The sequence below is a fragment of the Protopterus annectens genome, chromosome 3.part1, assembly GCF_019279795.1.
Source record: "Protopterus annectens isolate FY-2018-M chromosome 3.part1, PAN1.0, whole genome shotgun sequence".
Lineage (NCBI taxonomy): Eukaryota > Metazoa > Chordata > Ceratodontiformes > Protopteridae > Protopterus > Protopterus annectens.
Genome location: NC_056732.1, coordinates 1,530,112,730 through 1,530,138,256, shown reverse-complemented (window position 1 = coordinate 1,530,138,256; position 25,527 = coordinate 1,530,112,730). Strand labels below are relative to the sequence as shown.

General features: G+C 44.0%; 1 protein-coding gene across 1 annotated transcript in view; it reads right to left on the bottom strand.

The window, feature by feature from the left end:
* Positions 1–25,527, bottom strand: part of CDK5 (cyclin dependent kinase 5) — a 650,155-nt gene that overhangs the window by 478,350 nt on the left and 146,278 nt on the right. The window contains exon 5 of the mRNA XM_044067607.1: positions 18,255–18,311. Coding sequence (XP_043923542.1) covers positions 18,255–18,311 — 57 coding nt within the window. The remainder of the gene's footprint in view (positions 1–18,254; positions 18,312–25,527) is intronic.

Sequence of the window (25,527 nt, the reverse complement as noted above, 5' to 3'; positions counted from 1 at the left end):
GAACTGATAATGAGAATTTCCAGCTCGAAAACGCAGATACTTTCTGCAACTTAGTCTTATAGGCACATGAAGGTAAGCTTCCTTGAGATCTAAAGTTACCATCCAGTGATCCTTGCCCAGCAGAGGTAAAAGCTGTTGTAACGTCAACATTTTGAACTTGGGAATATCCCGATAAGTGTTGAGGATAGAGAAATCCAAAATTGGTCTCCACGTGTTCCCCTTCTTTGGTACTAGGAACAGGCGAGAATAAAATCCTAGGCCCCTTTCTGGCACAGGAACCGGCTGAATGGCCCCTATTTGGAGTAACTGAGAAATTTGCTTGTGAGCCTCTTGTCTTTGTAGAGGAGGAATGTCTGGCATGCCTTTGAAAGGAGGCAAGGTATGGAAATAAAACCTGTAACCGTGATGAATGATATCCAGAACCCATTTGTCTTGGGTAATTAAATCCCAATTTTCTTTGAAAAGAGACAGTCTTCCTCCTAGAGGTGCCGCCAGGCGAGAAGGCACTGGCAGCTGAAAAGGCAGGTCATTGGGTCTGCTTACGAAAGGACTGACCCCTGCCCTCACCAGAAGTCTGAGCAGGTGAACTCCCTGTCCTAGGCCTAAAAGCACCTTGAGCTCTGCCCCTACCACGCCTAGACCTACCCCTAGACTGGGAATCATAAGCAGGATAAGTCCATCCCTTAGCAGGCCAATTTCTACTAAACTTGGAGGCTGCACCTGCAAAAATCCTTAACAGTTTGCATAGACTTAGCCTTGTCCTCCATCTTCTTTAAAACTGCTTCCACAGGCGAACCAAACAACACATCAGACTGTAAAGGAGCATCCAAAATCCTTGTCTTAACATGCTCAGCTAAGTTCTGATCTCTCAACCAGGCGTGCCTCACGAAGAACAGAACCAGTGGCAGCCACCCTGGAGGAGGCCTGCACAGCATCAAAACCACATTGCAGGGAATGTTTACCCACTTGTTCAGACACATGAACTAAATCCTGCAACTCTTTACACTCAATACCTTCTGCCAGAGCATCCACCTTAGATTTCAACTGTGAAAGAAGAAAATTCTGATATTTTAACATGTGAAACTGACAATTCAACGCCCTCATGGCTAAAGTGGAAGAAGTATACACTTTCTTTCCCCATCTATCCAAAGCCCTTGCCTCTTTATCAGGAGGGACAGGATTTTTAACAACTGAGGCCTTCACACCTTTAGGCCCCTGAGAGACAGTTTCCGGTCTGCCCTAGGACTCTTAAAAGATACTTATGAGCTTCAGGCACCCTATAATACCTATCGCGTTTAACTGGGGCAGGAGGCAAAGAATCCGGATTCAGGGAAGCCTCTGCAAAAACATCTTCCACCACATTCAAAACAGGAGGTATAGCTAAAGGCCTGTGCTGGGGTAAAACAAGAATTCCCTAAGCCTTTTCCTGGAATCAGAGAAATCTTGACCTTCCCATTTAAAATGCTCCCTCATGGAATGCAGAGTCTCTGAAAATGAAAAATCCTCAGGAGGGGAAGCTGAAGGAGTAGAATCATCCACATCAGAATCAGAATAAGGAGGGTACTCCTGCAAGTCTTCAGCCCAAGACTCAGAAGCCTCCGAGCATTGCTCAAAACTCTCAAACTCAGATTCCACCCTAGGCCTCTTATCAGGAGGGGGCATAGAACCTCTTATCATAGTAATCAAATCCTCTGCCATTTTAAGCATATGTTTCTTAGGCAAAGACCCTGAAGTACTAGGAGAAACCCCCACTGAAGCAAAACTCGGCCTGCCCTCAAAGAAGCCTTGGAAACAGAAGGGGAGGCTCTGACCACCTTAGGAAGAGAGGGAAGAACAGCCACCTGAGAAGCCCCCTCAGCCTGGCCTACTTCCTGAGAGGATACATCCTGTAACAGTAAAGTCTCTCCCTGAGACTCCAAAGAAACACCTGGCAAAACCTCCGTCTCCACTGAGCCCTCTAAAGAACCGACGTCTGGGACTGTCGGTTCCTCCACTCTAGGCTTTGCTGTTTTGTCCTTGCGTTTTTTAGCCGAAGCCGGCGCCGGAGCATCCGACGGCATTTTATAATTATAACGCTTCCCAAACACTAACCTGGCACAGTCTAACCTTCTCTTAATAGTGCGTTTGTTAAATCTAGCACAAGAGCGGCATCCAACAACGTCGTGCTCAGGCCCTAAACAAGGTATACACAAAGTATGGTAACCCCTATGAGGTATCTGTTTCCCACAAGAAATACAGTTATTCACTTTTTCTGACATCCGGTTAAATACTGAGGCAAGAAAAAACCAAAATATTCCCCAACGGGGTACTTAGCCAACTTTGATTCGGTCTGAAACTCTGGCTTCAGAAACTTTCAGAACGCCAACCTGCACTCACAAAATTGCTTCTGCATCGGACCATGCGGCAAAAAAGACTGAGGATATGGCGTCGGTCATGCGCATTAGTACCCTGACGTACTGACGTCAGTCTAATGCGCCCTGACCGACGTCAGCCATATACTTTGGTATTCGGGCCGACTGGACAGCGGACTACCCAATAGTTAGGACTGCAGCAATGTGGAATGAAGAACATCCTCTAACCCCCATCTTTAAATATGCAGCTACAGAAAAAAAAACTCTGCAGCCACCTGCTGGAATACCATACCCCTGGACATGAAAAACCAATAACTTCTTCTAGTCTTCCAAAAGCAATTACAGGAACACTTCTTGCTGAAAACAAATTGAAATGTTTCAGCGATTTCTGGAAAACAACATTTAGTGCAATATTTCTATGACCACACATTACTAAATATTAATGTAGCTTTTATTACCAAACTTCTGTGTTTGTATAATTAGATTATTAAGTACGGTAATTGCGTTATTTGAAAATTAAATTATATTATAACTATATCTACAGTTTTTTTTTTTTTTTTTTAACTAATTTTGATGACGCTCTTAAGAGTTTGGACTGTGGCTGAAAAGGTGCTTTAAGCAAGCCCACTCAACCAGTTAACAAGTGAATACAATTAAATATCTGTTCAGGGTATTTTAAGATCAAGGCAAAGGCAGAAGACTGTCAGACAACAAAATACACAGCATTAAAATGATGCAGACTAATCAGAATTCCAACTTACCCTCCACCACAGTTTTAAATGCAAAGTTCTCAAAAGCATCCCCCCCAGGCAACAAAGTCAGATGTATAGTTTGAAATTAGCTGACACAGACTGGTATGTGCATACTATGGGCAAAAGACACAGACATGCAGGCAACTTGTCTTTCTGCCTTACAGCACTTAGTTCTTCACTTTGACTGTTGGCCAGAGAGCCTTCAGAGTAGTGTGTGTAAGTTCTTCCCATGTTTAGGTAGGTTTCTGCCTGATATGCAGTTTGTTCACACATTTCAAAAACACCCATCTGGAAGACTGGAAAAGCTAATTTGGTCCCAGCTGTGAGTGAGAGATTACAGCAGCAGGGCACACACACTGAGGGCTACTTATTTGTTTTTATCTACTCTGTCAGACAGGTTCTGAGCCTACCAACACCCTAAAGAGGATATAAAGGTAGTATCAAAATTCTGCTCAAGTAACCAGTCTTCATGAATTTTAAGTGCAGGTTTAAACCCTGCAAAGAAAAAGGACTGAAAAAAACAATCTAAAGCACTTTTGTATGCACCTATGAGGTAAGTGGTTTGCGACCTATATCCTCTTGCTTAATTATATTATCTGCCACCAAGACTGTGCAGACCAAAAAGAAGAGCGAATAATCACCTATGCTCTCATTTTATTGGCTATGCAGCATACTGTGAAGGAGCCCTACCAATGATTCAGGAGAAAAAATTTCAATTAGCAGCCCTGGCACCGGTGGTGTCGATGAAGGGAGAGACAGGAATGAAGGGGCTATGCCTGCTTGCCTTTCTTTGGGGAGGGATATGTGGATGGCATGACAGGGAATAGTATACCTGCCATGCCACTAGTGTATGCTGGAGAGAAAGGCACACTGCAAGCCAGATCATGAAGAGGAGACAATGTGCTACTGTAGATTCAGAACATGGCCTTGTAGTGCTTGAGTCCATACACCTTGTAGTTGGGGCCCCATGACAGAGGTACATCATAATGGAGCTGGAGTTGTTCACCTCCCAGGACCACTGCTTGAAAAACAGGGCTAAAACCAGCATGGGGAGGTACCGCATGATTCGCCCATCTCCAGTATGATACTTTCTCCCGGATTAACATGATTCTCCCTTCCTGGCAGCTAAAGACTAATAAACAGGCCAAGTAGGTGACTGGGGAAGAAGAGTGGATTGTCAGAGGAGGCAAACTCATGTCTGTGCAGCCCTAGAATTATTACAATTACAATGGGTGGGTAGGAGTGCAAGAAAGTGTGTTCTCATGCAAAAGCATTGTACTCTTACATTATGTACAAGTGCTCTCATATTACATGCAAACATTTTACTCATTTCACAATCACAGAGCTGCATACATAAATTCAATAAAGTCTAATGTTCTGAATTATCATGCACAAAATGGATTTCAAAGAAATGTGTACAGAGAATTGGAACTAACTGTGCTATGAAGAATTCTAGTTGTCCACAGACACACTAGGCACAGAAAATGGATTGAAAGATTATTGCGTGGAAAGCAAAACCGTTTATTTGCATACACAGTGTATATGTGAAAAAGCTGAGGTTGTACAGTGCATAGGCAGGTAATATTAGGAATTGTGTAACATTACAAGAGTTTTTCAAATCATTAAGACATACAGCAATGTGCAGGCACAAAGGGATAAAGCCCTAACTACAGACTGGGCAACCAGAGTCTGAAAAGTAGCTAATGTGTCTGATGGCGCAGGCAGGAAGGAAGGGCATGCTCATTCTGGGAGAAAGATGGTGGCCCCCAGCTAGACTCACCTGCCATTTCAACATGACCTGATCACTGCAGGTGGACAGGTATCAGTCTGGAATCAGAAGTTTGTTACGGAAGGACAGGGGAGTGACCAGCCACGCCAGTGATGGTATCCCCATCAGTGCAAAAGGAATCTGCATGAGAAGGCAAGCAGGGTAGAGGTTGTCCTTGCAATGACCCAAATGCCCACATTGCCACCAAAAAGCCAACACACACACACACACACACACACACACACACACACACACACACACACACACACACACACACACAAATACCTCACAGTTGTCAGGATGTCACTTAAGGCACAAATACTCCAATGTCTGCCAGAATGACACTCCTGTAGATGGTTCACCCTAAGGGATCTGCGGGGTCCCTTAAACTGGACCTCTCACCAATGCTTAGGCTAAACTGGTCTCAAGTTCATTTGGAGGAGGCTTGACAGCTGGAATGACAAAACGGCAAAAAATACAGTAATATTAGAGACAATTATTTCTAGCGATTAGTGCAGAGGACTGTATTTCAGACCTGTTAATGAGCTGCCTGTACCAATAACGCAGCTTTTGATTCCTACTACCTTAATTTGCCTACTGTGTGACTCTGTGCAAGTCACTTAACCAGATGGTGCTCTCAAGTCTCCACTGAAAAGGGAGACTTTGTACAGTAAAGTTACCCAATCAACAAACACCTAAAATAAAATTACTAATAAACAAAGATAACCAGGCACAAGCAATAAATTAAAATCATCTATAAAGCTCACAGTTCTGAAGATTTTCAACTGCCAGTAAAAATACATTCCTAATAATAAACAGCAAATGACTACAAAGAATGCCTAATGTAAAGCAGTTAAAAATCGTATATCATCACAGATTACTAGAACATATAAACCAGGAAACTACATGAATGTAAACAAAATAAACCAAACAATGCTAAAAACATTGAACCACAATAAAACAGGCTTGAACCAGCAAGTTGCACAACTATATGCAAAGTCACAAAAACATAATCTACCTAAAATTGAAAAACACTTCCTGTAAAACAGCCAACACTAAAACAAACTGCTATATATACCACTTCTGCTACAGCACCAATAGCAAGAAAAAGCCTAAGCAAAACATTACCACACTGGTGCCAGTACTCCATAAACAACGAAGACCAGAGGTATCATCACTCTACAGACTGCAGAAACCTACATCAGTACAGCTTAGTCCCAACATACACGCACAATAAACAAGGCTAAAATATCAGTGAAGTCACCATGTACAAATATCATACATGACCAAATGCTATCTACATCACAAACAGACATCGGAAATGAAAGGTAGCTTGAAAAGGTCATTTTTCCCATCCCACTGATGAGATCAGGGTATTTCATCCAAAACTTAAAAGGCTGGTAAAACATTCACATCAATCATGCTTCATCATCTACAAAAGTGGACAACAAAGAAAATACATTTTTTTCAGACAGACAAAGAAAACAGAGACAGCATTTTGCACTTTTTAAAAATGCTATTTTCATTTTACAAATCGACCCCTGACACCTTCAGGTAGGTTCTTTCTTTCCAATGTCAATAAGCCCACCCTTTCAGCACCCATTTCAATACATAGGAATTCCAGGGTCCAGAAGAGGAGATTTACCTTAGCAGCAATCCTTTTTACTTGTCCCAGGAGAGTGGGGGAGGCCTGGACTGAAATTAATGCAACTGCAGCAATCCTTCCCAAAGGAAAGTTGAGATCTCCTTTTTTTGCTACCTAGCTTCCTCATAGAAGGGCATGCAAGCCCAGCTAGGCACAGATGGTGCAGTGGTGCACCAGTTTGCATTGTTGCCTCACAGCAAGAGGTACTCCAGTTCGATTCCCAGCTGGGGTGCCTTCTATGAGGAGTCTGCATGTCCTCCCTGCGTTCGTGTGGGTTTCCTCCAGGTGCTCTGGTTTCCTCCCACATTACAAAGACAGTACAGTTGTGTACACTTACCATAAATGTAGATGTTCGAGTGTACTCACTGTTGCAGTCATCACACTTGGGTTATCCTGCCAGGGGTAGCCCTCAGTTGGCTAGAATACCAGAGGCTTAGTATTTCTGCTTCAGTTGCTGTCGCTCCAGGACTGATGTCAGGTTGTCAGTGGTATAAAATCAGGCAACCGACACCACATCAGTTTTTTCGTGCCCCAACTGTCAGGAGCCCCTAAATAGGGAGCTAGGTTATGGTGGAAGAACACCACCAGTAGAAAGTAAATACCAAAAATTCCCTGTAAGGAGAGAGAAAGAGAGACCAGGGGCTGCAGGGTGGGAAACCAGGACTGCAAGAGTGAATACACTCGAACATCTAAAATTATGGTAAGTGTACACAACTGTACTATGTTCTTTTCCACTTGGCAGCATAGGATTTTCTAGTGCTGGGGCATCTGGCCTCACGTATAACATCCAGGACTTGTTTGCATAGGCTGGCAGCTTGAAGAGAGGTCAGGGAATAAGCCAGGCTGCCAGGTTCAGGGTCTGCAATTGGGGATGCATGAATTCTCTATTCTTCTGGGTCAGGAGAGTTGGGATCTGAGGTAGGTGGCAGGGGTGACAGGCTGCGCAGCAGTGGGTACCAGTGCTGGCGTAGCCAGTCTGGAGCAATCAAGATTGCCCTTGGTTTCTCCTCCCTTACTTTGAGCAGTACCCTTGAAATGAGTGGTAGAGGGGGAATGCATAGATCGAGAGGTTTACCCATTGGAAGGATACAGCATCCACTTTCCAGGCCTTGCTGTGAGGTTCCCTGGTGCAGGATTTGCTGAGCTGATGATTGGAGTGGGAGGAAAATAGGTCCACCTTTGGAGTGCCCCATTTCTGGGTTACAAGGGTGAAGGTTCTGTGGTCTAGCTGCCACTCATGTGGGTCTAGCAGGTTTCTGCTTAAGTTGTCTGCCAGAGAGTTTAGCGGGCCTGGCAGGAACTGTGCTAGCAGGTGTATTTGCATGGCTGAGGTCATGTGCAAAAGGGTCATGGCAAGCCTGCAGAGAGGATAAGAGTAAGTCCCTCTCTGCTTGTTGATATACCACATCACTGTCTGTTTTGATCAATAAAGGCCACAGGGAGAGTAGGGGTCTGAAAGCAGTCAGGGCGTGCTGAACAGCTAGCATCTCTTTTTGATTGATGTGCAGATGTATTTGATTTGGGTTCCAATGGCCCTGAATGCACCTGCCTTCCAGGTATACACCCCAGGCATAGTCTGATGCATCTGTAGTGAGGGTCCGGGTGGCGTGGGGTTGTGAGAAGGGAAGTCCCTTGTCGTTGCATGCTGCTGCCTACCAAAGAAAATCTTTCCTTAGACAGGGGATCATAGGTATGATAGTTTCCAGGTCTTGAGAGTGTTGACACCAAAGGCTTTTTAGGTACCATTGTAGTTTCCTCGTACGCAGTCTGGCATATGGAATGAGTAGAATGCAGGAGGTCATGAACCCTAGAGCTTGTAGGATTTTCCTTGCAGATAACTGGGTTCTGGTGGCTAGTTGAGAGAAGTAGCCTGTCAGGTAGGCTTGTTTTTCTGGAGTAAGGAATGCCACCTGGGATGCTGTGTCCAAGCTTGCTCCCAGGAATACAATTTTTTGTGTGGGGACTAGTTTTGATTTCTTTTCATTGATAGTATACCCCAGGGAGGTCAGTAGGTCCTTTACAAAGGTCAGGTGCTGTAAAGTACAGTTGTGTACACTTCCCATAAATGTAGATGTTCGAGCAGGACTCCCTACCAAGGACATCCTAGAAGCTGCTACCTGGAGTTCTGTACATACTTTCACCAAGCATTATCATTTGCCAATTTTCTCTAAATCCAGAGTTGGCTTTGCCACTGCAGTCTTGCAGGGCCTTATAGCTGGTCCTAATGCTGTCTGATTTCCTCCTCCCAACCAAAGCTTTGGGAATCTACCCAAATGTAATGACTGCAACAGTGAAACATGAAGAACATAGTACAGTTGTGTACACTTACCATAAATGTAGATGTTCGAGTGTATTCACTGTTGCAGTCCTGGTTACCCTCACTCCAGCCCCCTAACTTCTTTTGGCTATACCTCTACTTGCCTTTACTAGGCTTAAAAGCTTTTTTGTTGGCGGTATATCATTGTATTTCTATAGTTAATTGCTTCCCACTAGGGGGGCACCTAACATCTGGGACATGAAAAACTGATATAATGGCGTCGGCTGCATGTTCTATACCCCTGACGACCTGACATCATGGAAGACGGGACAGCAACCGACGCAGGACCCAAGACTTTGTTAATCAGGCCGACTGAGGGCTACCTGCAAGCAGATAACCCAAATGTAATGACTGCAACAGTGAAACATGAAGAACATCAGCTTTTCCTGACTGTCTGCCTAAATCAGGCAATCGTCTAAGTAGGGGTAAATTTGAATATTTTTTGTCTGCAAAAAGCAATGGCTGGAGCCAGGCGTTTTGTGAAAACTCTGAGAGCAGTGGATAAGCCAAAGGGAAGCACAGAGAACTGAAAGTGCATAGTCAGGCTCTGGACTGCATTGCATAAGTGGAAATTCCTTAAGATTCCAAGAGCAGGATAAGTTATATTTCTTACACTTATTTCACTGAACTGCACTTCTGAAACGCTTATAATTGTGCTATACAGTTGATCTACTATATTTTGCACTGTTATAAAGCTTTTTTTATTATTGTTTCACTGCATTTATATACTGTTTTAACATTACTTAACTGTAAACTGCTTTTTCATACTGAGAGTTGCATTTTCTGTTTGTGAGTGCTCTATCCGAGCTTTTCTGTGCATTTTTGTCTGTTTACAGTTCAAAGCATTCTCGAGTCTGCTCCTTGATCTGTTTAAAACTTTCATTTAGTGGCTACAGCTAGGAACTGTAACAGTGTGCATTATTATAATTGCATTTTTTATTTAAATCACTAAATTGTAAACTGCTTTTTCATACTGAGGCTTGTATTTTCTCTTTGTGGGTGTTCTTTCTATGCTTTTAAAGTGAGATTTCTGTGTTCTGCTCAGGTGGCATAATCTTGATAGAGGCCTGTTGTCTAGGCTGGTAGTTTTGTTTGAGTTTCCTGTGTTTCTGGCAGCCATTTTCTGCTGATTGTCTTCATTATTATTGAGAGTAACAAGGCCTTCTGACCTTCTGTAGTACGAGTGATTGGGTAATAGCAGGGGCTGAGTAGTAATCTGATCTTCCATCTCCTCCATTCTTACTGCTATATAAACCCTGTGTCTTATAAAGGTTCTGCTTGTATTGTCAGGCTCTGGATTGCATTTTATAAGTGGAAATTCCTTAAGATTCCAAGAGTAGGATAAGTTATTTCTTACACTTATTTCACTGAACTGCACATCTGAAACGCTTATAATTGTGCTATACAGTTGATCTACTACATTTTGCACTGTTATAAAGCTTTTTTTATTGTTTCATTGCATTTATGTACTGTTTTATGCTGTTTTAACATTACTTAACTGTAAACTGCTTTTTCATACTGAGAGTTGTATTTTCTGTTTGTGAGTGCTCTATCCGAGCTTTTCTGTGCATTTTTATCTGTGTACAGATAAAAGCATTCTCGAGTCTGCTCCTCGATCTGTTTAAAACTTTCATTTAGTGGCTAGAGCTAGGAACTGTAATTTTTCCCACCCACCCTAGTGTTGTGCGTTCTTATACTTGGTGGCTTTGCAGTTGCCCACCCATACTGTATATTTGATCTGTGACACTCCTCCCAGTCTGGTGTCATTAGTTCACTCAATCTAATAGAACATTTGTGAAGGCCAACCCACTCAGATACTTAACGTTGAATTAACTTCTGTTCCAGCTTTCTCCATTTCCACTTTACTGGAAAAAAAATTCTAAGCTTGCTTCCCCCCTTTTCTGTGTCAGGTCAGATACGGATTTGCTGTGTCCAGGACTGTTTGTAAGCTCCTACGCCCCCCCCCCCACTTGATCTCAGCACTTGTTCAGAACTCATTGTAAGCACTAAATAAGTTACAAATTACTACAGCACTCAACTTTCCTCACTTGTCTAGAGGAAAACAGTTTTTAGTACTTAATAAATAAGCACCTATTCAGGCATGTCTAAAGGTCAGCTCTAGAGTTGTCACCTTTTCAAATGGCTAAAGTGGGACATTTTTGGTACAAACATCAGATTTTACAGGCTGACACATACCCACGGCCAGTACAAAGGATATAACTTAACTTTTGTGCCTAAATAAAAGCTTATTCTTGTAGCATTTTAGTTGCTTATTCTGTTTCTTATAACATTTAGGTATTTCAGATGCAGAATAATTGTTTTAGGCAACTATTACATAAACTGTAGGAAATTATTTTGTCCTAAAATCTCAGGACATTTGCCATTTTTATAATTTTTTTGTCAGGACACAACTGCCCAAAGAGGGACTAAGTGAGACAGGTGGTAACCCTAGTCAGCTCCCGGTGTTTTCTCCTGTCTACCTGATGAATCTGGGGATCTTGGGACAATGCAGCAATTGCCTCATGTACACAGACAACCCTCTCCTCCTACCACCCAACACTACGACCTGTGAGAGATGCACTTATATAGCCAAACTGGAAGCAAAGCTCTCTTCACCAAAGACTGGCCTAGACAGTCAAAAGGAGAAGGTAAACACTTGCACCGCACCACATTCATCACATAGCCCCTCAAAACCTACACCACCAAAACACACACACAGAAGCACAAAACACACACCTACATTCGCGGAGGCTCTCAGTACAAATCTGCCCAAACAACAGAGACCTCCAAAGCAGAAATGCAAGCAACCTCCACCCCCCAACACAACCCAAATGACACACAGCCCACATACTCAGTGTGCCACTCAACTACAGCCCATAAGGCATAACGTACCCAACACTCTAGTCATAGGTGACTCTATAGTCAGGCACACTGATGTTCCACTCACCAAGCTAAACAAAGAAAAAGTTACTGTCAGCTGCCTGTCAGGTGCCAGGATCCGCCACATAACGCACACACTCAGGTCACTCCACAACAAGTACAAATATGACTCTGTCATTGTCCATGTTGGTGTGAATGACCTGAGACGTACCTCCCTGGACTACTTGAGAGACATGGAGGAGTTCTCCGATCTTGTAGCCCAGGCCGGTATGACCCTAGCCCTGAGCAGCATCCTGCCATCACCCAGAATGACACCACAGTACAAGGACAAAATGATTGACTTTAACAATTGGCTAAGCTTCTGGTGTCATTCAGAGGGAATCCAGTATCTGTCTGCCTGGGATGACATGATCGACAGACCACCCTGCTTTGCCAGAGATGGCCTGCACCTGTCGCCCTTGGGATTCTGGCTACAAGCAAAGGCTCTTGCCACCCCTATAGTGCCTTTTTTAGGCAAGGTTCAAATGACAAATTCACCACCGTAACAGGTACAAGCAAGCAAAATCTGAGGGTAAAGCTACTCAATGCTAGAAGTCTAAACCTCAAAATGCACTCACTCGAGGCACTCCTTAAAATGGAGAACATTGACATCTGTGCAGTGACAGAGACCTGGTTCAAAGCTCCAGAGAGCACCCCTGCATTACCAGGCTATAATTCATACCACACCTTTCGGCCACCAAACCCAGACCGAAACACTAAAGGTGGAGGCGTGTCCATATTCATTAAGGATATCCACACCTCCAAGCTAGTTGCTCAGCATAATGCATCCAAGATTATCCAAGTTCAACTAACTCTGGGCAAAACCGCAATGCAGATTGTAGCTTGCTACAGACCCCCACCATGCCCTAGGATTCCCACTCCTCTTTTCTTGATACACTGGAAAATATTAAGGTACAACCCAACACTCTAATAATGGGTGATTTCAATTACCCTACAATTAACTGGGAAAACTACTCATGTACCAACTCTTTTGCTTAACGTTTTCTGGAAATCATCAATTCCAACACCTTGGATCAACTTATCCACACCCCCACCAGGGGCAGCAATATCTTAGACCAGGTCATCACTAACATGGATGACCGGTGTTCCACACGAGGTCAGCTCCTCGTTGGTCAGATCCGACCACCAGCTAATCACCCTAGACATTCACATCCCACTCCCCCCCCCCCCCAATTAGGAAAACAACCATAAAAAATTTCTCCAAAGCCAACTTCACGCTTCTTAAGACAGAAGTGGCAAACTTCACGACACCCATGCAGATGGACAATAGAGGTACGACTGCCGAATCCTACACAAATGCACTTTATAAGCACTTACACGAGTGCATGGATCGTGCTATCCCTAAAACAACCAAGATGCTATCCTCCAAAAAAATGAAGCCAATCTGGCGGTCTTCTGCCATAAAGAAACTCTACAACAGAAGAAAGAAACTGCTGCAAAAAAAGAGTAAAATCCCACGATTGGAGGAACTCCCTGGTCAGCCTCAGTAAGAAGTTGAGATCCCTCATAAAATCCTCCAAAGCTAGTTACGAAAACAAAATTGCCACTGATTCTAAAGACAACCACAAAGCATTCTATAGCTATGTCAAAAATCTCAATGGCAACACTCAGATCTGCTCTGAGTTACAGCACAATGACACTAAATATACAGAACCAACTGATATTGCCAACATCCTGGCAGACAGGTTCAGTGCTAACTTTACCCCCCTCTCACCCCCTAAAGGGCCCATCTTTATACCGGAAGAATGCAAAGTTCCAGTAATCACGGCTGCACAAGTAAAAACCTCACTCTCCAAAGCCAAGAACACAGCATCCATGGGACCTGACAACATCCCAGGCTGCCTTCTACATGAACTACATAATGAAATGGCACCCCACCTAAGTACCATGTTTAATCATAGCCTCACCTCAGGCTTTGTGCCCATTGAATGGCGCACCGCGACAGTTATCCCACTCCACAAAGGGGGGGCCACAACAGACCCCGGGAACTAACGCCCCATTAGCCTGACGAGCCTCGTCTGCAAGACCATGGAACGTATCATCATGGAACTCATAAACAAAGACACTGGAGATCTCCAAACTCTGGACCCCACACAGTTTGGGTTTGTAAAAGGCAGATCACGTCTCCTAAACCTGATAGACTTCTTTGAAGTAGTCACCAAAGCCATAGATGAGAGTAAGGTGGTTCACACAGCCTATCTAGATCTCGCCAAGGCATTCAACACCATCCCCCACTCTGGAATTATAGATAAACTCACTAAACTAGGTATAAATCCCTATGTCACAAGATGGGTTGCCAACTGGCTTACTGACAGAACCCACACTGTGAAAGTAGCAGACTCCAAATCAGACTTCAGACCAGTGACAAGTGGAGTACCACAGGGTTCAGTCCTGGGTCCTCTCCTATTTGGTATCTACTTCTTTGAAGTACAGGCTAACACAGAAGGTCTTTGGCTAACTAAATTCACAGATGACTGCAAACTAGGAGCCATAATCGAAACTCCTAACGATGTGTACATCCTACAAAAGGGCCTCACTGAGACAGATGCCTGGTGTCAAAGACATGGTCCCAAGCTCAATGCCAAAAAGTGCACTGTCATCCCCTTTGGTAAAAACTCTGCACCCATGAATTACCACATAGGTGGTAGTCTACTTAACACTGAAAGTGTGATAAGAGACCTTGGGACACAGGTGGACAGTAGTCTCTCCTTTGATAATCACATCGCCACAGTGGTCAGGAAATCCTTCTATGTGGCACACCTCATCACAAAAGGTTTCTCATCCAGAAAAAGAGAGGTCCTTGCTCCCCTCTACTCATCACTCATTAGACCCATTATAGGGTACAATGCCCCTTTTGGTATGTACCTCACAAGACATCTACAACAACTGGAAAGGCTGCAAAAATACCTCACAAAGAGGATTACTGGTCTCAAACAGATGCCTTACGCAGACCGTCTCAAAAAACTCCAGCTTTACTCCGGCACATATCGCCTACTCAGAAGCGATCTCTGCCTAACATACAAAGCTATGTCAAACCCAGAACTGTTGGACATGCTCCACTTAAAGAAATCCCAATCCCTCCGAGCTACATGCTCTAGGGACCTAAACCTTGTCACCACAATAAACAGAACATGCTGGAGGGATAGATTCCTGTCCCAGAGACATCCCATACTCTGGAACAGACTACCTATCTATGTCAAACAGAGCTCCTCATTAGCACTCTTCAAAAAAAATCTTGATGATTGGATGGGTAATGGGAAATTCACCCCAGGGATCACTTCTGTGGTTCTGCTTGACAGGGGCACAGGAAAATAATTTTCTTGGGTGGCGAAAGCCAGGGTACCTTTTTGGCTAGGCTTATATAGGCCCTAGGGCCAATAGCCTATTACCTACCTATGAACCTATGAAATGTAGATATTTCCTGCAAGATTCCCTGATTGGGATGTGTAGGTAGGCGTAGGCCTCTTTTAGGTCTAGGGTGGCTAACCAAGCATCTTGGAAAGCATAAGAAGAAGCTGCTGGAGGGTGAGCATTTTGAATGTTGGTATCACCAGAAAGCTGTTTAGGATGGATAGCTCGAGGACTGGGTGCCAGGTGCCCTCTGTTCTGGGTACCAGGAAGAGTCCGGAATAGAAAGCTTGGCCTATCTGGTCTGCAGGAACATGCTGTATTGCCCTTATGGAGAGCAGGGAAAGGACTTGCTTTCTGGCCTCTGCCCATTAGTTTGGAGGAAGATATGGGAACTCTTTTGCGGTTGGCAGAGTGTGGAAATAAAATTTGTATCCCTAGGACACTATGTTGAGGACCCATCAGTCGTTGGTAATACAGGCCCAGTTGTTTGCATGGAAGGAGTGTTTTCCTCCTAGGGGCACAAGCAGGTGATCAGAGGTAAGGGGTGGCGGTGTAAAGTCATTGTGAGTTCTTACCATAAGGGGGTAAGGCTTAGCACTCCCTGTTTTGAAGAGGAGGAACGCCATTGCTTAGATCTCTGCATTCCCTGGGACTGCTGTCTGCAGGGTCTGCTTCCCCTGGGTCTGGGCTGAGCTGGCCTGGCAGGGGCCGGAAAGGACCACTGCTTGGAGGGGCAATGCCTACTGAACCTTGGAGGATGGACCTGTAAAAGATCTTTAACTGTCTGCATAGATTTAGCTTTTTCTTCCATCTTTTTAAGACCTCTTCTGCCTTGGTGCCAAACAAATTATCTTTGTTTAGTGGTGCGTCCAATAGTTTTGACTTGACATGGTCTGGCAAGGTCTGTTCCTTAAGCCATGCATGCCTTCTAAGGACAAAACCAGTGACTGCTGCCCTGCAAGATGCTTCTAGAGCGTCAAAGACACAAGAAAGGTGTGCTTAGTAACTTGGCTTGCAGAATGCATAATCTCTTGTAATTCTTTATTTTCTGCACAAGCAGGAAAGGAAGATATTTTTTGTTTGAGGAGTTCCATGATATGCTGCTATTTCAGCATGTGGAACTGACAATTTAGTGCTCTAATAGCAAGAGTTGCAGAGGTGTATACTTTTTTACCCGATCTGTCTAAAGCTCGGGAATCCTTGTCTAAGGGGGGTGGGATTCTTAGCTGAGGTTGTTTTAAGTCCTTGGGAGATGACCTCTGGGTCAGCAGTAGGTTTTTGAAAAGGAATTTGTGAGAGTCAGGGACTCTGTAGTACCAGTCAGGTTTCCTGGGAGTAGGAGGAAGGGTGTCAGGAGTCAAACTGGATTCCATAAAAACATCAACCACAACATCCAGGACAGGAGGAATGGCTAAAGGTCTGTGCTGTGGTAAATCTAAGAATTCCCGGAGTCTCTTTTTTGACTGAGGATAGTCCTGACATTCCCATTGGAAATGCTCCCTTAAAGAATGTAGGGTTTCACCAAATGAAAAATCCTTGGGAGGAAAGCCAGAAAGAATGGATTCCTCTGCATCCAAATCCTCATAAGCAGAGAGGGGTTGCATGTCTTCATATTCAGAAACCTCAGAGTCATCGGATTCCTGTTCAAATAAAACTACTGGGGGACAAGTCTCTTTCTTTTGGAAGGGGTAGCCTGGCTTCCCCTAATAAGCATAATAAGGTCTTCCGCCATTTTAAGCATTTGAGATTGAGGCATGGAAGCAGGTGCCTGTGCTTGGGTCGTCATTTTGTTAGGCGTAATTCTTGCCCTGGGCCTTAGAAACTCTGTAGTTTTAGAAAGAACTGAAGAAGTCGTCAGTTTGTGTTGAGTATCGGTAGTGCAAAGAACTTCCTCAGAAGCTGGTGCCTGCTCAGCGGCTCCGGACCCATCCAAGGTAGAGATGTCCGCCGGATCCTTAGTCGAAGAAGAGTCTCGCGGCAAACCGGACTCCAAACGGGTCTCGGTAGCGACCTACGAATCCACAGAAGCAGGCATCAGGGGCTGCGAAAGCACCTCACTGAGGACCAGAGAACTGACGACTAGCTTAACGGAAGCATTGTCGACAGTTTTGGACCTGTGCGGTCTGTCTCTGTCTTTACCCTTATGTTTTTTCGGAAGATCGGTAGTCAGATGGCTTACCGAAGCCATATCGGAATACGAGGACTGAGAGCGAAAATATTTAGCTACAATAAGGGGCCGACGACATATAGTTCTGGGGTTGAACAAAGCACAAAAGCGACAGTGAGGGACACCGTGGTCTGGGCCTAAACAGGTGACGCAGTAAGAATGGAAGTCTCAGTGTGGCATTAGCTTTCCACAGGCGAGACAATTGTTAACTTTTTCTGACACTGGTTAAAGCAAGAAAACAGGATCCCCAACGGGGTACTTAGGTTTAGAAGACTTCAACTTCAATTCGGAAAAGAAAACTCAGGTAGCAGTCAACCAACACTTGTGCGAACTGCTTCTGCTTCGGGCTCCTTGGCAAGAAAGACTGATGTAATGGGATCAGCTGCCTGATTTTATACCACCGACGACTTGACGTCAGTCCTGGAGCAACAGCAACTGATGCAGAAATGTTAAGCCTCTGGTATTCGGGCCGACTGAGGGCTACCCCTTGCAGGATAACCCAAGTGTGATGACTGCAACAGTGAAACACGAAGAACATCTGTGTCTGGAGCATTTCTCCCCAGGCCTCCTCTGAAAATTGGCTATTTCCAAGTCAGACATTCCTGGTAAACAAACTTTAAATAAAATAAATAAATAAAATGCGCGGCTTGGTCTTGAACTGCACATATTTCTCTCACCACTTGGCATTCTAGCAGTGTCAGGCTTTTTGTAAGGAAAAGGAGCTTGCCAATGGTTGCTCATCCTTCCTCCAACTTTACATATGCACGTGAAACCATAAAATGCCATGTCACAGCCAGCTGCTTTGTCACTGTATTAAATGACTGGGTGCCCTGGTGTTGCATTTTTACCAGTAAATAATCCTTAAGCACTTCAAAGTTTCAGGCTGCACAGATTCAATTTCAAGGGACCCACATGCCAGATACTAAAAACCCTGAAAGGATTCAAGGTTCCAAAGTAACTTACCTTTACAATTTCAGGATCTAGGTCTCCGTTACAACTGTCAAAGTACTTTTTCAGATCCTAGGTAGTGAAAATAAAGAATGACCACATTAATGAATGAGAAACTTACAGAGCAAATTACTGAAAGTAATTGTTTTCATACTGCAGATGAAATCACCAAAGTAAAGTGCCACCCCTGAAATCAATTACATGTTTATACAGACGCCTATGTTACAAAAATGAAGTCACAGTTCTAGTGGAGAGTGCAGCCCTATTGTTCTAAAAAAGACAAATGCAAGTGAAATATGCAAAATGGGCATCAATCACTTCTAATGTTTTTACAAGTTTGATAAAAAGTACAGTTTTGTACCTACCATAAATGTAGATGTTCGAAGATCCACATTGCTGCAGTCCTTACATATGGGTAGTCCGCTGTCCTCGGTCGGCCCGAATACCAAAGTATTAGGCTGACGTCGGTCAAGGCGCTTAAAACTGACATCAGGACGTCAGGGTACAAATGCGCATGACCGACGTCATATCCTCAGTCTTTTCTTGCCCCAGATGTCAGAAGGCCCTAAAAAGAAAGGCCAAAGCCAAAAAACAGCAAAAAACAACCAACCACCCCTGCACTAATCATATTTACAATATTTACAATATTCACAACCCAAACCACACAACCACCTCTAACTACAGAGGGAAGGAGGGAGTAAATTGGACTGCAGCAATGTGGATCTTGAACATCTACATTTATGGTAGGTACAAAACTGTACTATGTTCTTCATCTCACATTGCTGCAGTCCTTACATATGGGTAGAATCCCAAAGCAGAGGTAAGGGAGGATGGCAAACTATAAAGCATTAGGAGCTGCCAAAATGCCCTGTAAAATTGCAGTGGCAAAACCAGCCCTAGATTTAGAGTAAAGTGGAAGGTGGTAATGCTTAGAGAAAGTATGCACTGAACTCCAAGTAGCTGCCTCCAAAATATCTTTAGTAGCCACCCCTTAAAAAGCTGTAGAAGTGGCAGTAGCCCTAGTGGAATGAGGCCTAATCCCAGCTGGAATCTCCTTACCATGATGGGAATAACAGAAAGCAATACAGATACCAATCCACTTAGAAATAGTCTGTTTTGAAACAGGTTTGCCCTGAGAACCCAAAGCAAATGAAACAAACAACTGCTGAGACTGCCTGAACCCTTTAGTTCTGCTCAAATAATATCGCAACTGTCTGTGTATATCCAAAGTGTGCAAAATCTTTTCCCCTTTATTTTGGGGGTTTGCATAAAAAGTAGGCAAATGAATAGTTTGGTTTAAAGCCACACTAGAAACCACTTTAGGCATAAAGGAAGGGTTAGTATGCTAAAGATACCCTGTCCTTGTGGAAAATTAGGAAAGGCTCAACCGCCATAAGGGCCTGTAATTCAGAAACCCTTCTCGCAGAGGTAATGGCCAACAAAAAAGCAGTCTTCCATGATAAATATTTCAACTCGGCAGTCGCTGCAGGCTCAAAAGGTTGTAGAGTGAGTTTCTCCAACACAAAATTGAGATCCCAAGGAGGAGTAGGAGCTCTAAGTGGGGGTCTTATATTCTTTGCCCCTCTAAGGAATTGCTTAAACAAAGGATGAGAAAATAATGGTGGGTCACAGTCATAGTGAGCAGAAATTGCTGCAGCATGAACCTTAATAGAGGAGAAGGACAAACCTTTGTCCAATAACTCAGTAAGGTATTGAAGAGCAACACTTAAATTAGGTTTAGAAACATCAAAGTCCTTTGCTGTACTCCAAATTAAAAATCTCCTCCATTTATCAGCGTAAACTTTCCTTGTACTAGGCCTCCTGGCCTCCAAAATAACATTCAAAACTTGTTGCGGAAGTTGAGACCCTCCAGGGTTTAAAACAGAATATGCCAGGCTGTTAGATGTAGAGAGTGAAGTTTGACATTGAGTAAATGACTGTTCTCCTGAGACAGCAGGTGTGGAATCAAGGCAAAGGCCATGGAGGCTCCGTACCAGACTTTTCAGTAATGGGTACCAGTGCTGTCGAGGCCAATCCGGAGCTATTAAAATCATGGTTGGCTTGTCCTGTCTGACCTTCAGGAGTACCTTTGGGAGGAGAGGCAGTGGTGGAAAGGCATACACGTGAAGATTGCTCCAATTGAATGAGAGAGCATCCACTTTCCAAGCTGTGGGATGAAACCTTTTGTGCAAAACTTTGGCAGCTGGTAATTTAGAGGAGAAGCGAACAGATCTATGTCTGGAGTTCCCCATAACACTGTCAATTTTGAAATACATGAGGATCCAATTTCCACTCGTGGGGATCCATAATCTGTCTGCTCAACACATCTGCTAAGGAGTTCTGTGCTCCTGGCAAAACCTTGCCTGAAGATTCAGCTGTAAACTGAGAGCAGTCTCCCACAAAATCATTGCTTGTCTGCATAGAGGATAAGAATGTGTCCCCCTTGCTTGTTGATGTACCACATGACAGTTGTGTTGTCTGTTAGAATCAACACCTGCCCTGGAAGAAGCAAATCCTTGAAAGCTATCAATGCAAATTGGACTGCTAACATCTCCTTCAAGTTGATATGTAAATGTTGAAGTCTGGCAGGCCACGTGTCTTGTATCCACTTTCCATTCAGATGAGCTCCCCAAGCTTTGTCTGAGGCATCTGTCATTAGAATCTGACTCGCCTCTGGTCGGGTCACAGAGAGTCCCTTGTTTAGGTGACATTCCTGAGCCCACCACAAAATTCCTTTTGGATGCAAGGTATTATCTGAATGACAGTGTCCATATCTTGGCAGTGCTGCGTCCATACATTTTTGAGATACCATTGTAGCTTCCTCATATGCAGTTTGGCATTGGGAAGTACCAGAATACAAGATGCCATGAACCCCAAGGCTTGAAGGACTGTCCTTGCAGTCAGCCTGGACTGACGAGACAATTGGTGGAAGTAAAGAGAAAGATTCTTTTGTTTGTCCGGGGTCAAAAAGGCCATCTGGGATGCTGTATTCAGTCTCACACCCAGAAAGCACATGTCCTGAGAAGGTACTACACTGGACTTTATTTCGTTCACAGAATACCCTAGGCATCTTAACACTGCCATCACATACTGTAAATGATGAAGAAGTTCGTCCTTTCCTTGAGCCAGAATCAGGCTGTCGTCCAAATAAGGATAGATTTGTATTCCTCGTAGCCTGAAGAAAGCTACCACTGGAGCCAGAACCTTTGTGAACACTCTGGGCGCAGTAGATAAGCCAAAGGGCAATGCAGAGAACTGATAATGATAAGTCCCAGCCCGAAAACGCAGATACTTCCTGCAACAGGGCCTGATAGGAATATGAAGGTAAGCCTCCTTGAGATCCAGAGTCACCATCCAGTGATCTTTGCCCAGCAGAAGTAAAAGCTGTTGTAGCGTCAACATTTTGAACTTGGGAATGTCCAGATATGTGTTGAGGATAGATAAATCCAAAATTGGTCTCCACGTGTTCCCTTTCTTTGGTACTAGAAACAGGCGAGAATAAAATCCTAGGCCCACTTCTGGCAGAGGGACCGGTTGTATAGCTCCTATTTGTAGTAGTAGAGAAATCTGTTTGTGAGCCTCTAGTCTTCGTTGAGGAGGAACGTCTGGCATGCCTTTGAAAGGAGGTAAGGTATGGAAATAAAACTTGTAACCTTGGTGTATGATATCCAATACCCATTTGTCTTGGGTAATTAAAATCCAATTTTCCTTGAAGAGTGCCAACCTTCCTCCCAAAGGTGCTGCCAGGCAAGAAGGATCTGGCAGCTGAAAAGTAGGTCATTGGGCCTGTTTACGAAAGGACTGGCCCCTGCCCTCACCAAGACTGTGCAGGTGAACTCCATGTTCTAGGTCTGAAGGAACTCTGAGCTCTGCCCCTACCACGGCTAGATCTACCCCTAGACTGAGAATCAGAGGAAGGATACGACCACCCCTTAGCAGGCCAATTTCTACTAAACTTTGGAGGCTGAACTTGCAAAAATCTTTAACAGTCTGCATAGACTTAGCCTTGTCTTCCAATTTCTTCAGGACTGATTCCACAGGTGGACCAAACAACACTTCAGACTGCAAAGGAGCATCCAAAATCCTTGTCTTAACATGGTCAGATAAATTCTGATCCTTAAGCCAGGCGTGCCTGCGAAGAACTGAACCAGTGGCAGCCACCCTAGAAGAGGCCTGCACAGCATCAAAACCACACTGTAAAGAATGCTTACCCACCTGTTCAGAGACATGCACCAAATCTTGTAATTCTTTACAGTCAATGCCTTCTGCCAGAGCATCCACCTTAGATTTCAATTGCGAAAGGAGAAAATTTTGATATTTCAACATATGAAACTGGCAATTCAAAGCCCTCATAGCTAAGGTAGAAGATGTATAGACCTTCTTTCCCCATCTATCCAAAGCTCTGGCCTCTTTATCTAGAGGAACCGGATTCTTTACAACAGAGGCCTTGACCCCCTTAGGTCCTTGACTAACAGTTTCTGGGTCCGCCCTAGGACTCTTATAGAGATATTTATGAGCCTCAGGCACCCTGTAATACCTATCTGGTTTAACAGGCGCAGGAGGCAGAGAATCAGGATTAAGTGAAACCTCTGAAAATACATCTTGCACAACATCCAGAACAGGGGGTATAGCTAAGGGCCTATGTTGAGGTAAAAACAAAAATTCCCTAAGCCTTTTCCGTGAATCAGAGAAGTCCTGACCTTCCCACTTAAAATGCTCCCTCATAGAATGAAGTGTCTCTGAAAAAGAAAAATCCTCTGGAGGAGAAGCAGAAGGAGTGGAATCTTCTGCATCAGAATCAGAATAAGGAGAGTACTCCTGCAAGTCTTCAGCCAAAGACTCTGAAACATCCGAAGCCTGCTCAAAACTTTCCAACTCTGGCTCCACCCTAGGCCTCTTCTCAGGAGGGGGCAAAGAACCTCTAATCAGAGTAATCAAATCTTCTGCCATTTTAAGCATGTGCTTCTTAGGCACAGACCCTGCTGAACTAGGACTGACACCAACAGAAGCTAAACCTGGCCTGCCTCTGGAAGAAGCCTTGGAAACAGAAGGAGAGGGTCTAACCACCCTGGGAAGGGAGGGGAGTACAGAAACCTGAGAAGCCCCTTCCGCCTGACCTGCCTCTTGAGAGGCCACATCCTGCAAAACCAAAGACTCCCCCTGAGACTCCAGAGAAGCCTCCATCGGAACTACCGGTTCCACTGAAGCCTCTAAAGAACCGGCGTCCGGAACAGACGACTCATCTTGCCTGGGTTTAACCGCTTTGTCTTTGCGCTTCTTCAGAAGCGGGCGGAGTATCCGGCGGCATATTATAATTGCACCGCTTCAAGACCAGCCTAGCACAATCTAACCTTCGCTAATAGTGCGTTTATTAAACCTAGCACAAAGCGACACCCGACTACGCGTGCTCAGGCCCCAAACAAGGAATGCACAAAGAATGATAATCCCTATGCGGTATCTGTTTCCCACAAGAAATACAATTATTCACTTTTTCTGACATCTGGTAATACACTGAGGCAAGAAAAAACCAAAATATTCCCCAACGGGGTACTTAGCCAACTTGGATTCGGTCTGAAACTCCGAACTCGAAAAATTTCAGAACGCCGAACGGCACTTGCAACGCTGCTTCTGCATCGGACCATGCGGCAAAAAAGACTGAGGATATGACGTCGGTCATGCGCATTTGTACCCTGACGTCCTGATGTCAGTTTTAAGCGCCTTGACCGACGTCAGCCTAATACTTTGGTATTCGGGCCGACCGAGGACAGCAGACTACCCATATGTAAGGACTGCAGCAATGTGAGATGAAGAACATCTGAACTACGACTCAAACAATATTTTGCCTTTGAAGGTAAACAACCAGAAGAAGGGGAGAAAACAGAATGAAAAAGATTTTTATGTACATTTTCTTAAAAATAAGAACTATGAAATGCTAATAACTAATATTAACAGAAAAATGGTTGAGGGATGCCCATATGTTCAGTGTGTGACTCTGACTGCAAGGTAATAGAAAGGTCTAACTATATGACCCGACTTCCAAGGTCAAAACACATATGCACATGTGCTCCTATGTACTATATGTTGCAACATGGGCATTAGCTTTTTCAAAGGACAAGACTGGTATTGGATTTAAAGACCACACTGCAATAGCTTCCACACTTCTCTGTTTTAGCTTAAGGAAGGGACAGCTTTTTATTTTTTTTTTTAATTTTTTAAACCTTTAAGAGGCCCCAGAGTCAACATCAGGCAGCTGCATAAGTCATCTTGTGCTGGACAGGGCATTCTCTGGGGCAAACAAATTTACAGGGGACACATGCCTCTGCATGCCCTGGTGCAGTGCTGCCCCTGCTAGTTTACCTCAAATAATTATGTACAAAGATTCCTAAATTCATTAATGCCAACTCCTTGGACGAACTAGTCCAATCCCAAATCACTGGTCAAATCTGACTACTGTGCAGTAACACTTACTTTTAGTGCAAAACCAGAGTTACCTTGTAACCCCTCCTTCTTCAGAGTCTACTACAAAGCAAATCTACTACAACTAACTGATTACCTGATGAAATTCAAACACCTTCCTAACCTTGATGACCCCACATCACACAATCCCATATTTACAGAAAAGTTCTGTGTCCGCCTCCAACCTTGCATGGCATCAGTCCATTTAAGGTATAAATATACTGACAAATTCAAGAATAAATCCATTTGCTGGAACCCTAGTAATAAATTACAATAAGGGAGGAAGAAACTCAACAACCCATAAAAGCAAATGTAATACACCATCGGATAGAGAGGAACTCAAAATGATTAACAACAAACTTAAAAAGAAAATCAAACCTTCCAAAAACAAGTACAAATTGGGAACTGACAATCTTGCTAAGCACAAACACAAAGCTTTCTGTCAAAAACCTTAGAAGCAATATCTAGAAATAATTTGAGTTAATAACACCACATATTATCCCCTGAGGGCACATCCAACATACTGGCAAATAAACTTAGCTCAACCTCAGCTCAACCTTTACTACTCTATCTTCCCTTAATTATCCTCAGCACATTAGCTCGATGATCCACCCCCCTAGTCACTTCTGATCAAGTCCTAAGTGTTCAAAGTCTAAGAAGACTAGCTCCAGGGCCCCAGACAACATGCTAGGCTGTTTAGGCCGTTTTCTTGTCAGCACCAAACATTGTCTAGCAGACTTATCCTTAAGTCTATTCAACCTTTGTCTCTCCTCTGGATTTGTGGCAGAGTTATGGAGATCAGCTGTAGTTATTCCACTCCACAAAGAGGGAC